The following is a 14,641-nucleotide window of genomic DNA, read 5'->3' on the forward strand; positions in this document are numbered from 1 at the left end:
GCTGTCGGCACAATCGCGCGTGACATGTTTTGGTCCGGTTCTGTCACAACACGCGAGTTCTTATACAATTCCTTCGTGCAAATCAACCCGGAATTTTAAAAATCTAGCAAAATGTCCAAATACAAGGAGCTGGTCCAACTCTCGACGACGTACGCCCGCCGCATGAACCACCTGTCGAATCGGATCTTTGGCGAGGTGACCCGGCCCACGAACGCCCAGTCGATGAAGGTGGTCAAGATGTTCAGCGAGGAGCCGATCCAGTGCCGGGACTATGTGGCCAACTGGTACCCGCGGCACGTCGAGACGCACCTGCTGGCGATGAAGCTGCGCGAGTACGGGCTGTTCCGGGACGAGCACCAGGACTTTAAGGAGGAAATGAAGCGGTTGCGGGCGCTGCGGGGTAAGGCGCCGCCCAAGAAGGGCGAAGGCAAGCGAGCCAAGAAGTGAGGGGATTAATAAAAGCTAGAGATGGTTGCGTTTAAGTTAGAACTAATAGTACAGACTTTATTGGATTTCGCTTGATGTAGTGAATATTACAATTCCATGCAGCTTCGCCGTTCACGACGCTTCGTAATACTAAATTCATCTCATAACCGATCAACACTGGCTTAAAAAACAAGGCTTTACTTAAGTAGATAGTAAATCAACACTGTTCAAAAGAATATCTGGTTGTTCTGATTGCTTCCGGTGCTGTTGGAGCTGTTGGTCGTCGTGAACGATCGGCTGTCCTTCCTTCGCGGGGGCAGCTCAAAGTGCCACTCGTCGTTTTCGAGCGGAGAACCATCCGACGACGTGGACAAAGTCCGATTGCTGCTGCCGTTGGGCGGGACTTGGTCCGTTGCCAGCCCTGGAAGATGCAACGATGAGCCGCCGCTGCCGGATGAAATACTTCGCTTCAGCGGTGGACGAGCCTTGATGCCGAAGGTCGTGGGTCGCTTGCCGGGCTGGTCGGACAGCATTAGCTGCAGAAGTTGGTGCTGGAATGAGAATGGAGGTTAGATATTTATAGTAGTGTAGTTAAAAAGAGCAGTTACAACAGCGCTGGGGCAGATCAACGTGATAGTACTTGCAACTGACCACACCATAACTACAAAAACATCCTCAACTACGCTCGATTTGACCGGAGAGTTTGGAAATCTTCAAGGCAGGCAACAAACGTATACTCAACAAAGATTTAGGTAACGGATCAACGTGGCGTCTCCTTTAGGCATTTTTTTCTGCAAAAAAAATGCATTTTGGGCGCAGCACAAATCGGCAACTTGGCAGATCTGCAAAATGCAATGTTTCTCTATGGACGACTTGAATATTTTAAAAAAAATTAGGAGCTTGTTAGTCGACGACTATCTTCGACTGACCTACAGCTCTGCCCTGGTTTATTCGATTATTCAGCGGCAGATCTACATGTCCGAACTGAGTCTAATTACACGATGGGCGAAGTTCAACTGTGTCCATTCAAAACCGAAGAAGACGCAAGCAATAATTTCCAGTCGGGCTGGAATACAAGATACTCTTGAAACGCGAACAATGAACTATCGAGAACTCAAAAATCATTAATTCGAAAGGCTGGTACGGAGCTCGGAAGGAATTGTAAAACTCCATGAAAATTTGTGCAAAATTTTGTTCTCGATGAAAAAATTCCCTTTTTAGTTATTGCTTATTCGATAAGTACATTACATTTCCTATAAAATGTCATGTTTTTTTTTACAGTTGAGTAACGAAAAACGGCAGAGGCTTTAAAACTATTTTTGTATTTTTTTAATGAGAAATACCTTTTTAAAGTAATTTTGAGTAGGCTTTCAAGCCAGGCGCCCAATTGTAATTTTTTGCTCTGAATAAAATGAAATAGGAAATCGCTAATTTTTTGGCAGAAAAATTTAAAATATCATAGATACCGAAATTAAATAAAAAGGCAAAGGTGAAAATATTCAAAAATTAAAATAACTAGGAATTGAAAATTTCAAAAATTTAAAATCCATACAAGATGAAAATTTAGAAATAAAAAAATAAAAATATTAAAAAATTACACATTAAAAAAAATGAAAACTAAAACTTCAAATTTTCAAACTCTAAAATTTGAAAAGAACCTTGAACAAAATTCTGGAGTTTTTTTAAAGTTACCTGTTGTCTCGGATTTTTCAAAACAGTTCCATGCCAAAATGCTTATGCGCCCTTTTCAAATTTAGCTCCAGATATGGTCGCTATTTCAAAACATCCGAAATGCTTAAAATCAAAATTGTGAATTTAAAAAAAATCCAGAATTTTAAAAATTCAAAAATTTTAAAATTACAAAAAGTTTAAATTAAAAAATACAAAAAAAAGAAGATTTTTTTTAATCCTGATATTTTTAACTATAAAAAATAAAACACAAAAATATAAACATTAAAAAATCTAAATATTAAAAATACACATTGATTTTTTTTTTAACTTAAATTTAAAATTTTCAAACTCTAAAATTCAAAAAGGATCTTAAACAAATTTCTAGAGTTTTTTTTAAAGGTCCAATAAACGATAATTTCCCTATTTCAAAACATCCAAAAGGCAAAAAATTAAAATTTGGTTCATTGGACTCGAAATTCGAAAATTAAAATTGAATTGAACAAACTAAATACAGTTCGTACTTGATTATTCAAAGCCAAAATTTCAACTCAACTTTTAAAATGCTCCAAAGTTATCTGATTTTCTGTAATCTAATATAGCGGCAAAATTAGCAGCATTTAAGAATTGAAGAAATCTAGAAACTAAATTTTAAAATTTAGAAATTTGAGAATTTAAGTGTTTTAGAATTCTGGAGTTTTTTTTTTAAAGGTACTATAAACAAAATTCATTTTTTTTTTGCTTTTTGGGTGTTTTTGAATACCCCCTTACTCAAGGCGGTTCTAAAAACACCCAAAAAGCAAAAAATAAAAATTTTGTTTATAGGACCTTTTTAAAAAATACTCTAGAATTCAAGAATTAAAGAATAGAACTAAAGGATTTGAGAATTTTAAGAATTCTAGAGTTTATGAATTTAAGAATAGAATTTGAGATTGTATAAATATTAGAATTCATGAACTTTAGAATGAAAGTATTTAAGAATAAAAGAGTTTGCCGAATAAAAAATATGGAATTTCAGAATTTAAGCATTTGAGATTATAAAAATGAAAGAATTTAACAAATTCTGAATAAAGTATTTCAAAACTAAAGAATTGAAAAGTTTAAGAAGTAAGAAATTTAAGAATCTAAGAATCTAATAATTTAAGAATCTAAGAATTTAAGAATTTAAGAATTTAAGAATTTAAGAATTTAAGAATTTAAGAATTTAAGAATTTAAGAATTTAAGAATTTAAGAATTTAAGAATTTAGGAATTTAAGAATTTAAGAATTTAAGAATTTAAGAATTTAAGAATTTAAGAATTTAAGAATTTAAGAATTTAGGAATTTAAGAATTTAGGAATTTAAGAATTTAAGAATTTAAGAATTTAAGAATTTAAGAATTTAAGAATTTAAGAATTTAAGAATTTAAGAATTTAAGAATTTAAGTATTTAAGAATTTAAGAATTTAAGAATTTAAGAATTTAAGAATTTAAGAATTTAAGAATTTAAGAATTTAAGAATTTAAAAATTTAAGAATTTATGGATTTAAGAATTTAAGAATTAACTTAGTAATTTAATAATTTAAGCATTTTAGAATTGAAAAATTGAAGAATTTAAGAATTGATTTAAGAATTTAGAAATTTAAGAACTTTATAAATTCAAGAATTTAAGAAATTGAGAATTAAAGAATTTAAAATTTAAGAATTTAGTAATTTTAGAACTCTAGAATTTTAGAATTTAAGAATAAAAAGAAACTGATTTTTTAGAATTTGACAAATTAATGACATTTTAATTCATTGACCGGTGTCAATTACACTTACCTCATTCGCAAAACTCCCCGCAAACCCGTCCGGAAACCGCCCCTTCCGCACGTCCTTAATCGTACAAATGCGCTCCATTTCGGTCCCAAAGCACACCAACAACTCAAACAGGATCAACCCGAGCGAGTAAATGTCCACCTTGTAGTCGTACGGCGCACTGCGCAGCTGCTCCGGCGACATGTACAGCTGCGTCCCGACCTGGCGCGTGTGCCGCTCCTTGGCCGTCATCGCCGGCAAATTATGCTCGATGTCGTACTGCACATCGCTCGAATCGGTCACCAGCCCAAAGTCCCCGATCCGGATTCGGCCGTCCAGCGAGAAAAAAATGTTGCTCGGTTTCAGGTCGCGATGGATGAGGCCTTTCAGGTGGACGTACTCGACGGCGTCCACGATCTGCTCGAAGATCGGTACGATTTTGTCACGGCGCGCGGCCAGGTCGTTCAGGCAGAGCCACTCCTTGAGCGATTGCTTGCGACAGAGCTGCATCTGGATGTAGAGATAGATCTTGTTGCTTACGATGCCGGAGCTGGTCGCGAGGGAGTCTCCTCCGCCGCCGGCTGCGCCGGCTTGCGTCGGTCGGATCACGTTTCCGGTGCTGTTGAGATCCAACGAAAGCTGACGCCGCTTGCGGTTCTTTCGGAAGTGGGGACCGTTGTCTGTTTTGCCGTTGGACGTGTCGTGAATCGAAACGATGTGGTGGGAAGGGTCTTGCGAAGGTTCTTTGAAAACAATGTCCTCCGACTCGTCCTGCGTGTCACGTTTGAACTCAATCTGGAATGAGGAATCGTCGTCGACTTCCTGATCGTCTTCCTCGCTCTCCTCCGGCGACGAGTTTTTCTGGGGATCCGCTCGAAATTCGATGAACGAGCAGCTGTTGGAGTCGGAGGCGTGATCCAGCGAGAAGCTCGGCTCCGGCAGCTTGGTCATCCACGGCGGGCTGGAATGTTTCACCGGTTCCGGCAGCGTGGCCCGCGAAAAGCCACCGGAACTGGCCGGAATGAGTTTGGAGTTGGGCGGCGAAGTCTCCGTCGGCGTCTCGATGTCGATCGACGTGGACAGGCAGTTGCGCTCGATCCAGATCTTGTCCTGGCCTTCCTGCCAACCCGGCGGGGGCGTCTCCGTCCAGGCGTGGAAGTAACGCACGATGTGCGGATGTTCGCAGTGGGCCAGCGTTTTAACTTCGCGCATGACGCGATCCTTTGATTCCTGCTTGTTTGGGAGTACGACCCGTTTGATGGCGTAGTGACAGTCGTCAAGCTTGTTCTTGACCTCAAAGACGACGCCGAACCCGCCCTTTCCAAGACATTGAACAAGCTCAAAGTCCTCCTGGAAACGGGACACAAAATTGTCCCCGTTCGATTCCGACAGGCTGCGGGAAGAATTTCGAATGGCGGCCAGCGGGACAAACGCCTCTTCGGTGGCCTCAATGCCCATCGGAACCGGGACTTCAACCGGGCGCTCCACAAAGACAACGACCTTCTCCTTTTCCTGCTTGAAGCGCAACATTACGTTGAGCAGAAATGCCGTTGTCGCCGAGATCACCAGGATTTCCTTCCACCAGAACCAGATCGAAATTATGATGACCTTCACCGGGGCGTCCGGATCCATGGTGAAGTCAAAAATTGAACTCTCGTTCCGCGAACCGTCGGTGATGGCGGCGGTCGTTTTGTTCGAGCACAGTCCGTTATCCTTACGCTTCAAGTCTTCCGGTGTAAACAGAAAGAACCCGTTCCCGTTGACGTAGTTCGACTGGTACAAAACTGATCTTGCAATCGCCGTCGATTCCGCAAACTGCGAATCATCCTCCGGTTCGCTTCCATCCGTCAGCAAACCAGCAACCTGTCGACTTGCCGGGAACGGCTTCCACGGAATCGTCGGGAACTTGCTCTCGTCCATCAGCAGAATCTCCTGCACGTCACTCGTCTGGCGCACCATCAACGCCATCGATTCCTGGATGTACAGCTGCTTCTGGTGCATTCCCAAATAAAGCGACGGATTAATCAACCCGTTGCTGTCCTTCAACCAGTCCGACGAGCTCATCTGGCCATTGTTGTTCCACAACCATTCCGCACCCCTAAACAAATCCACACTCATCAACCCGTTCCGGTCCTTCGCCCGCCAAGCACTCACAATCGGATGGTCAAACTTGTGCCTCCACAGCACCACCCCAGGCGTCGACTTGCTAACCGCACAAACAACGCCCTCCGGAATAACAACCCGCAGTTCCAAGTCCAAAATGGCCGCATCCAACGCCTCCTTCGACCCCTGCCGACAGTCCTCATTCTTCAGCATCTCCAACTCATGGTGCCCAATGCTAAAGTTCCACCGCTCATTCCCCGTCCGTGACTCCACCGCCCGCACCGTTTGCGTCTGCCGCCGAATCACAACCACGTCATCCAACAGCGGATCGTGCTCCAACACCCGGTCCATCCCCTCCCGCGGCGGGCCACTCTTCGAGTCTTCCTCCAGAATCTGCGTCGCGTTCCGGCACCCGTTCATCGTGCACTCGTAAATCAACTGCCCCGTCCGCGTCGAAACCCCGTACGAGCGAGTTTCCTTCCCGCCCGAAATGACCAAATCGTCGCTGAACTTAAACGACGACCGCAGCAAATCCTCCGCACTGAACGGAATCGGCTCCACCGTTTCCCCATCGAATTTGTACAGGCCACCGCTCAGCGACGGGATCATGCGCACCCACTTGCCGTTGTTGGTCAGTTCGAGGCGGTGGATGCTCGAGGATAGCAGCGAGCCGGGGCCGGTTTCTACGCTCCAACGCAGCGCGCCCCCGTTGGTCATGTCCAGCGCGGACATCCGACCGTCCAGCGTGGTGACGTACAGTAATCTGAGGGAGTTGGAGAAGAGAGTTGTTTAGTTGATATTAAGTTATCGCAAAACGTGATAAGTAATACATCGGTTGAGTAGATGTTGAATTCAATTCAACGAAACATCGCTGCAGTAAACTTTATGTAGTAGGGCTGGTTGCTTTAATTTGCGACGCATAGTATCCAGGTTTTTAAGCGAAGATGGCGTTTGAATGGTGAACGCCCGAAATGTCAAAATCGCGCAGTAGCACCAACATTAGAAAAAAAATGTGGCTGTCATGCCATGACACACTTGTTCCGTAATGTTGGTACCACTGCGTGATTTTGACATTTCGGGCGATCACCATTCGAACATCATCTTCGCTTAAAAACCTCGATAATTTAGCTTCAGGAATTTTACATGATTATTTTATAAAAAATATGCCGCGCAAGGATTTGATTAAATAAAATGAGATAAGATATGATATGAGATAAATCGGTTCAAAATCAATAAATTCGGATCGGATAAATCAATTTTGCTAAATATTTACAAACATATGGGGAATTTGAGTAAATCGTAAACCATGGAAGTGGACTTGTCCGAAAACTGGGTTGAGAACGTGACCGAGCTAACGAAAAGTACCCTGTTCTGGCACTCGGTAAGTGGGCTGTTCAAAAGCAGACAAACGTCAAAAAACAATAACAAAGCAAAATGATCGAGGGGTCAGTGGATGCAAAAAATAATATCAACAAATAAAAAAGCATTTTTAAGTTTACACGAAAGTTCATGTCATATACCCCTGGAAATATTTCTGTGTGTTTTTTTTATTAAGACAATATATTGTACCGTTGTCCCCTCGTCATTTTTCCATCAGCGCAGTTAGCGAGCAGCATCCGTTAACTGGGTTTCGTTCTCAGCCCAGTTACCGAACAAGTATTGTACTGCGAATGCAGGGTTGTTAAGGGAGAGTCGAAAAAAAATCCGCGCCAAATCCGCGCCGACCTAAAATCCGAAACCGCCACAAATCCATACAATTTTATTTTTAATGAAAAAAAAACTAATTCAGAAAGTATTTGATTAAAAAAACTCGTTTTATGTTTAAAGGCTCCAAAAGAATGAAAGCAATAAATCCATTTAAAAAAAATCCTCAAGAGACGGTCAAGGCAAGGGTCATGAAAAAAAATCTTCAAAATAGAAAATACAATATTTAAAAACCTAAAAATTTAACTTCAAAAATATAACCTCAAAATTAAATCAAAATCTAAAATTATAATATGATAAAATTTTAAATTTCGAAAGTCTAAATATTCAAAATCTAAGAATTTTTATACAGTTTGTAATCCAAAATCCTCGCTAAAATTTCACTCCGAAAGAAATTTAATTTCCGATATTTAAAATAATGTCTTCTCATAATTTCAAAATCACTCACATAAAATAGGACTTCAAAAATTGTAGAATTCAAGAATTTAAGAATTTTAGAACTTTTCGAATTTTAGAATTTTAGAATTATAGAATTACGGAAATATATAATTTTAAAATTTTAGAATCTTAGAATTTTGGAATTTAAGAATTTAAGAATTTAAGAATTTTGGAATTTTAGAATTTTAGAATTTTGGAATTTTGGAATTTTAGAATTTTAGAATTTAAGAATTTTAGATTTTTTTTAAATTACGATTTTAGAAATTTCGAAAAAAAATTAATATGTATTTTGATTTTTTTTGTTATTATAAAAACTATTAAAACATTTTTTTCGATTTTTTTATTTCTGAAGCTTTGAATTTGGAATGTTCTGATCTTTTTATTTTCGCCAAGAATGTTTAAATTTAGAAAAAAAAAAATATTTCTACCGATTAAATTCCATTCCAAAATTCTAGAGTGGAGGCCAGCTTCTGTTACGTCCAATTAAGCTCATATTTGGCGCCCACCAAGCGCCCACCAGAACAAGCCCCAATAATAGTTTTTGTTACACATTCTTAAGTCTATATCTTCGGGAAAAGTTTGTAATATTTGATTTACAAAATTAAAAATTGAATAAATCCAGTAAAAAATTAAAAATAAATAAGGTTAAAAATCATTATTCAAAACTAAAAAGATTCAGAAATATTCTGAGCCGGAGATGTTAAGAAATGACAAGAAACATAAAAAAATAATTTCTACATGAACTTTATCTTCATTTTTCGACGTTTCGTACTAAGAAAATACAAACAAACATTTTCAAAATTGCCATCCGCGCGAAATCCGCGCCTTAGCAAAATTAGCCAGCAAATCCGCGCCAGATCCGCGCCGTCCGTAACAACCCTGCGAATGATCAAGAAATGAGGAGAAGGGCATCGATTTATATTACCCTTTTATTGTGACAGATTTAAAATAGATTAGAGTTTTTACTAGAAAATACTAACATTTTCACAAAATAACGTACTTTAGAAAATACTCAGTTATTTATAATTTAAAAATGGTATTCAAACTACGCTAAATTTCTTGCTAAATTCAGTTAAGATTTTTGATAGATTAGGGACCAGCCATAAATCACCTGGATACTTTTTTTTTAATACAGTAGTTGTTCGGTAACTGGGCGTTGTTTAACTGGGCTGCTTTTTAACTGGGCGCTCGATAACTGGGCTGTAGCCTAGTTAAAAAGCAGACAAACGTCAAAATACCAAAACAAACCGAAATGACCGAGGGGTGTTTCATGTTCAATAAATAAAAAAAACTTTTTTCAAACCGTTATTTAATTTCAAGTCACAATTGAAGAAACACGAAACGTAAGCATTGAAAACAAAATTAAGTATTTTTTATTTTTATATTTCATCAGGAAAATATTATGCATCGGTGGTCCCCGCGTTATTTTTCGTTCAGCCCAGTTAGCGAGCAGCATTCGGTGACTGGGCTACGTTCTCAGCCCAGTTACCGAACAAGCACTGTATTTCAAAAATTAGGAATTCAGATATTCGAAAATTCCAAATATCTAATATAAAATAAATATATGCTTCAGAAATCCAAAAAGATAATTCTAAGATATGAAAATTCTTAAATTTAATAAAAAAGAAACATCAAAACTTCAATAATTTAAAATTATTTAAAATTTAAAAAGTTTAAATTTTTAAATATAAAGAAATATTTAAAAATTCAAAAAGCCTAAAATGCAAAACGTTAAAAAAACTAAAATTAAAAAATTATTTTCTAAAAATTATAAATAAATAAAAATAATTAAAAATTAACAAATTTAACAATAAAATAAATTACAGAAATCAGAAATTAAAAAATCCATAAAAAAACAAAGTCTGCAATTATAGTTATTTAAAATTCTAAAATTCTAAAAACTCACAAATATTTTTCTTTTCATAAAAAAAGAAGAAAAGAAATTTATTTTTTGTTTAATTTTAGTATCTCCGCCCTCCCAAATCGTGGTCACTTGTCCATACAATAAAAAAAACGTGTTTATCTGGACTGTGGACAAGCGCCAAAAATTATAAAATAAAAAAAATAATCAAGAAATTATAAAATAAAAAAAATAATAAATATTTTCAAATTAAATATTTTCAAATTAAAGTAAAAAATTTGAACTTGAAAAATTAAAAAAATCAAATTCATTTATTTTAAAATAAAAATATTCAAAATACAAAAAAATCTCAAATTTACAGATCCAGCAATCCTAAATAAAACAAAATGAAACAATTCGGAGAAAAAAAAATATTCGAGGTTTTTAATTTTTGTATTTCAAGCGTTTAAAATAACTAAAATCATATAATTTAAAACTAAACAATGTAAAACTTTTTTTTTAATTTAAAATTTAAAAACAATCTTAAATTCAACATTATACTAAATTTTTAAATTCTGTTATAGTCGACTCTCTGGCTGTCGATCTTCTCGATATCAATATTGCTCCATCTATCGATGAATTCTTCAGTCCCTTCAATCTGCATACTTCAACACTCTTCATTCTTAGATATTTTCCCTTGCTTGAAGGATCTCTTCCTCGACGGTCCCTTGGATTCTGTTTGCTTTAAAAATCTCTTTCGGTTGTCAATAATTTCACTTTCTCATGGCTTGCATAGACATTTTTCTTGGCGAAACGAAGCTTTGAAGGGTGTTTGACATTAGTTTGTTTTTGTTTGATGGACGTTGCCATGATTCTCTCCCATAGCCGGGGGGATGGCAACCCTATTCCGACCAAAGCAAACTGACAACAGTCGACATTTGCACGGTTGTCAAATGAGAGCCCACAACAAAAGCACTAGCTGTCAAATGGTAGCCCATAACAAATCATTGTTTGGGTTTTTGATTTTAAAATTTCCCGCAATTCAAACGATAAATACCTGAAAAAACAGGTGAATTGTGTTGCTGATGCCAAATTCTATCATATCCTTGGAGATTCCATCCCAATATTGGCTGAAAATTCATATCGAAAAAAGTGATTTTTCTGTTTACCTTTTTTTTGCTTTTTTTCTTTTGGTCGATCAAAGTAGCGCCCGTACACTCTGAATCGGCATTAAACATTTTTCAGTTTGGTTTTACACATTTGCATGGGACTTTTGAGTTCAACCAGAATAACACACTTTGTGTTACCAAAGTAATATGAATAATACTGATTCTGAGTGTTTGTTATCTGAACTTCCAAGATGGCGGCTTCTTCGCTACCCCCTGCCCATAGCTGAGTATCAAGAAAAAAATATTTTCAACCGAGTCTTCATTCTGCATCGTTCTGTAAACTGATGATTCTCTTCCTCGACGAACCCTTGGATATTGACAACCAGAGAGTCGACTGTATTCAAAAATAAAAAAAAAATAAAAAAATATATTTTTTCATTTCAATATTGAAAAAAAAGATAAAAAAAATAATCATAATTCTAAAATTATAATTTTAAAAATTTTATTACTGAATTTTTTTGTATTTTTTTTTTTGCTTTTAACTATATATTTTTTTGTTTTTGGAGTTTTGGTTTTGTTTTAATATTCTACAACCTAACCCCGCCTCTAGACGGGCTTCGATCTAAAAAATCTTCAAAAACCTATTTTTGGATCAATTTTTGATCTTTAGAAAGCATTGGAAAGAAGAGTTTTACAAAATTATAGGGTGGGAAGTTTATCTTGTTTTATGTTACTTTACCAATGTTTTTGAAAATGATTTTTTTTTTCAGGGGTCAATTATGGCCTTGTTCCTTACAAACATTTTCTTCATATTACGTGAAAATAAGTATGCAGTAATTTTTCTAGTGTGCCAGACTATGCCTCTAAGCATTTTTTACAATTTAAATGATAATGGTATCGTTCTAAAAAAAAACAAGATAGACAAAATGTAATGATAGGAGGTGGTAGAATAGGCCAAATACTACCAAAAACAAACATATACTAAACAAGATAAACGCAAATTAAAATACTAAAAATAAAACAACAAAAACATAAAACAAGCGAAGTAAAGTTTTTCGTAGAACAAAAGTTGCTCAAGAAATTGAAAGACATGACCACCTTGAATAATATTACATTTATGTGTGTGTGTGTGTGTGTGCAACCAACCAAACGGGACCACGCGGTCGCATCTTACAAATTGAGTTGTTTCCATGTGTTTTAGATTTCCATTCTACACATGCAAATAACTCGCATAGGCATTTGGAGGGTGTTAGCTCTGCCGAGCTTCGGTGACCCATTTCTACGTAGGCTAGCCGTACGCGAGGTACCTCAGCTTGAACCGACAAGCCCCGCTCTAAAGAACGTTTGCATCAATCGGATACAAACGTTATTAAGAACTTCCGATTTCTTATCTGTGGATAAGAAATCAGCGCGTATTTAGTAAGCAGATTTTTATTTTTATGTTTGTTTTGAATGGATGTCTTAATTGGTGTGAGCGAATGTTAGAATATTAGTGAGAGGGTTTTCTGTTTTATATAAAAAGAACGGGCTCACCGAATAACAATATCTTCAAAACAAGCTTCATTTGAATTTTGGGAGTTGTTCGATTTGTTAAACTTGCAATTCGCTAAACCTCCATTGTCAAACTTGATACAGCCGACTTTGACGATGGACCCACCCGTTGTCCGTGGAAGTGTACCAAATGCAGATTGCCATCTGCTGATAAGTTTCTGCTGCTGTAAAATTCTGACCGTGATGATTCTTCCGTTGGAATCTTAGAACCAGCTTTGATTTCTGCAACAGGCTCGAGCTTACACCATACTCCTTTATAGAAAATCCAGAAGGTTGTGCTCCTAATTTTCCGCTGCAAATCACTGCTGAACCGCTTTTCTTTGACTATCACCTTTTCTACCGGATATCACCGTAATTTTTGGATGAAAATTCAAAAAAAAATTAAATAGGAGAAAAACCACGGAGTGAAATTTGCAAACGTCAACGCGCGCGCCCTTGAGTAATATTACATTTATCAAGCCAAAAATACGAGAACGTGAAACTTTAGTCGTGAAATTTGCATTATTATTATCATTTACAATTATAACTCGATAACACCACAGCCAACGACGCAATCTGAAACAACAACACATTTCAGCTTCTAAATATTGTGCTGTTTATTCAATAAAACACCGGTGATTGCATGAGTCACGGGTAAGGTGTGTGTGAGCGCTCTGTTATCTCAGCATTTTAAAAATGTTTTGTTTGTTATTTTTTCCATGACTTATCAGGTGCGTTTTTGAAAAAGCTTGTTGGTTAAGGTTGGAATGCTACGGCGATGAATCAATTCGCGTAATAAATAACTGATAAGGATTTTTGGACGAAGGTAGATTAGATTCTCAGATTACTGTAAACATTATTCTAGTTACATATTTGTTAAGTTGATATACTTTCTATAAATGTAAAAGTTTTTTTTTAAATTTTGGATAACATTCAATTTGAAAGCCTTTCCAGCCTATCGAACTAGTTCTGTGCATGATGCAATCATGTTAGAACATGTTAGCATAGCGTAAAAAATTGGAGGTCAAGCTTGGATCCATCTCTTTAAGTTTAAATTTGAAGTAACCCTCGAAACAAGTCCAAATCCAACGTGACCTTCACTCGAGATAATTACTCCGTTCACCAAAGTTTACAATCTTCTCATAATTACTGTAAATAACGCGCAACAAACTTAGCCACTGTTCACCACTTACCGATCGCTAACATCGCGCCCTCCCTTGGCGAGGTCGTCGTTGCAGTTGGGCAGCCCGGCCGTCTGCAGCCGGTCCGGATCCGAGGTGGCCGACTCGCCGGTGGAACCAGCGGCTCCCAGCAGAATCGTTCCGGCCACCAGCAGTGGGCCAATCAGCGTCGAGAACGTAGACATTACTGCTGTCGTGTGGCTGGTCCGTTACGGATGTTGTTCGTCATTTGCGTGATTTTCCCCGTCCGAGGACCAGGAATGTTACACCATAACAAGAACTTATAAATACGCTGGAATGCACTGCGGTCACTTTTAGGTATGTTTGCAGCACAAATTTAGAATTTTAAAGGGGTTCAAAATCGTTTCAAAAAATTGTTCTGGCAAAATTTTAATGCTGCACCAGCGCAAGAGGAAAATAAATACTAATCTGATGATCAAGGTTCCACAACGAAAACATCCAACGGGGAGCTGTCAAAATCAAACGGGCTCTGAAAATTAAAAATACCGACAATTAAAAAACATCGCAAAACAGCAAACGACGGTATCGCAGACAAACGCAAGCGTGCTTAAGCTAAGAACAAGATTGTCCGTTCGACGCAGTGGTGAACGCAGAACGCTGTGCCAGTTCGATTTTTCCATCAACTGTCAGTCGAACAATCTGTAGGGGTTGCTTTGTTCAATAGTCGATGACTGGCAGGCTATGATGACAGGCGCAAAATTTTGCGTTTGCGTTCAGGCCTGACGGACAATCTTGTTCTTACCTTAAAGAAGAAGACTTAATCATCAAAATAGTAGTTTATGCAACAAGTTGCAAAAAGAGGATTTTTTCAGCCCGAGTCTTACATTTATCCAACGAGGTTCACCG

The 14,641-nt window shown here is 37.5% G+C and overlaps 2 protein-coding genes across 2 annotated transcripts; one reads left to right on the plus strand and one right to left on the minus strand.

The window, feature by feature from the left end:
• The first annotated feature begins 33 nt into the window (after positions 1-33).
• LOC120415147 (28S ribosomal protein S33, mitochondrial) lies at positions 34-493 on the plus strand. The gene has a single exon (XM_039576585.2). It carries the CDS (start codon positions 112-114, stop codon positions 445-447), a length of 336 nt encoding a protein of 111 aa, XP_039432519.1. The 5' UTR covers positions 34-111; the 3' UTR covers positions 448-493.
• On the minus strand, positions 478-14,185 carry LOC120415105 (eukaryotic translation initiation factor 2-alpha kinase-like). Its single transcript, XM_039576526.2, has 3 exons — positions 13,787-14,185; positions 3,894-6,735; positions 478-977 (listed from the first exon to the last, which is right to left on the minus strand). The coding sequence occupies exons 1-3, from the start codon at positions 13,957-13,959 to the stop codon at positions 654-656; spliced, it is 3,339 nt and encodes a 1,112-aa protein (XP_039432460.1). The 5' UTR covers positions 13,960-14,185; the 3' UTR covers positions 478-653.
• Between the last annotated feature and the right edge of the window lie 456 nt (positions 14,186-14,641).

The sequence above is a fragment of the Culex pipiens genome, chromosome 3 (genome assembly GCF_016801865.2).
Source record: "Culex pipiens pallens isolate TS chromosome 3, TS_CPP_V2, whole genome shotgun sequence".
Taxonomy (NCBI): domain Eukaryota; kingdom Metazoa; phylum Arthropoda; class Insecta; order Diptera; family Culicidae; genus Culex; species Culex pipiens.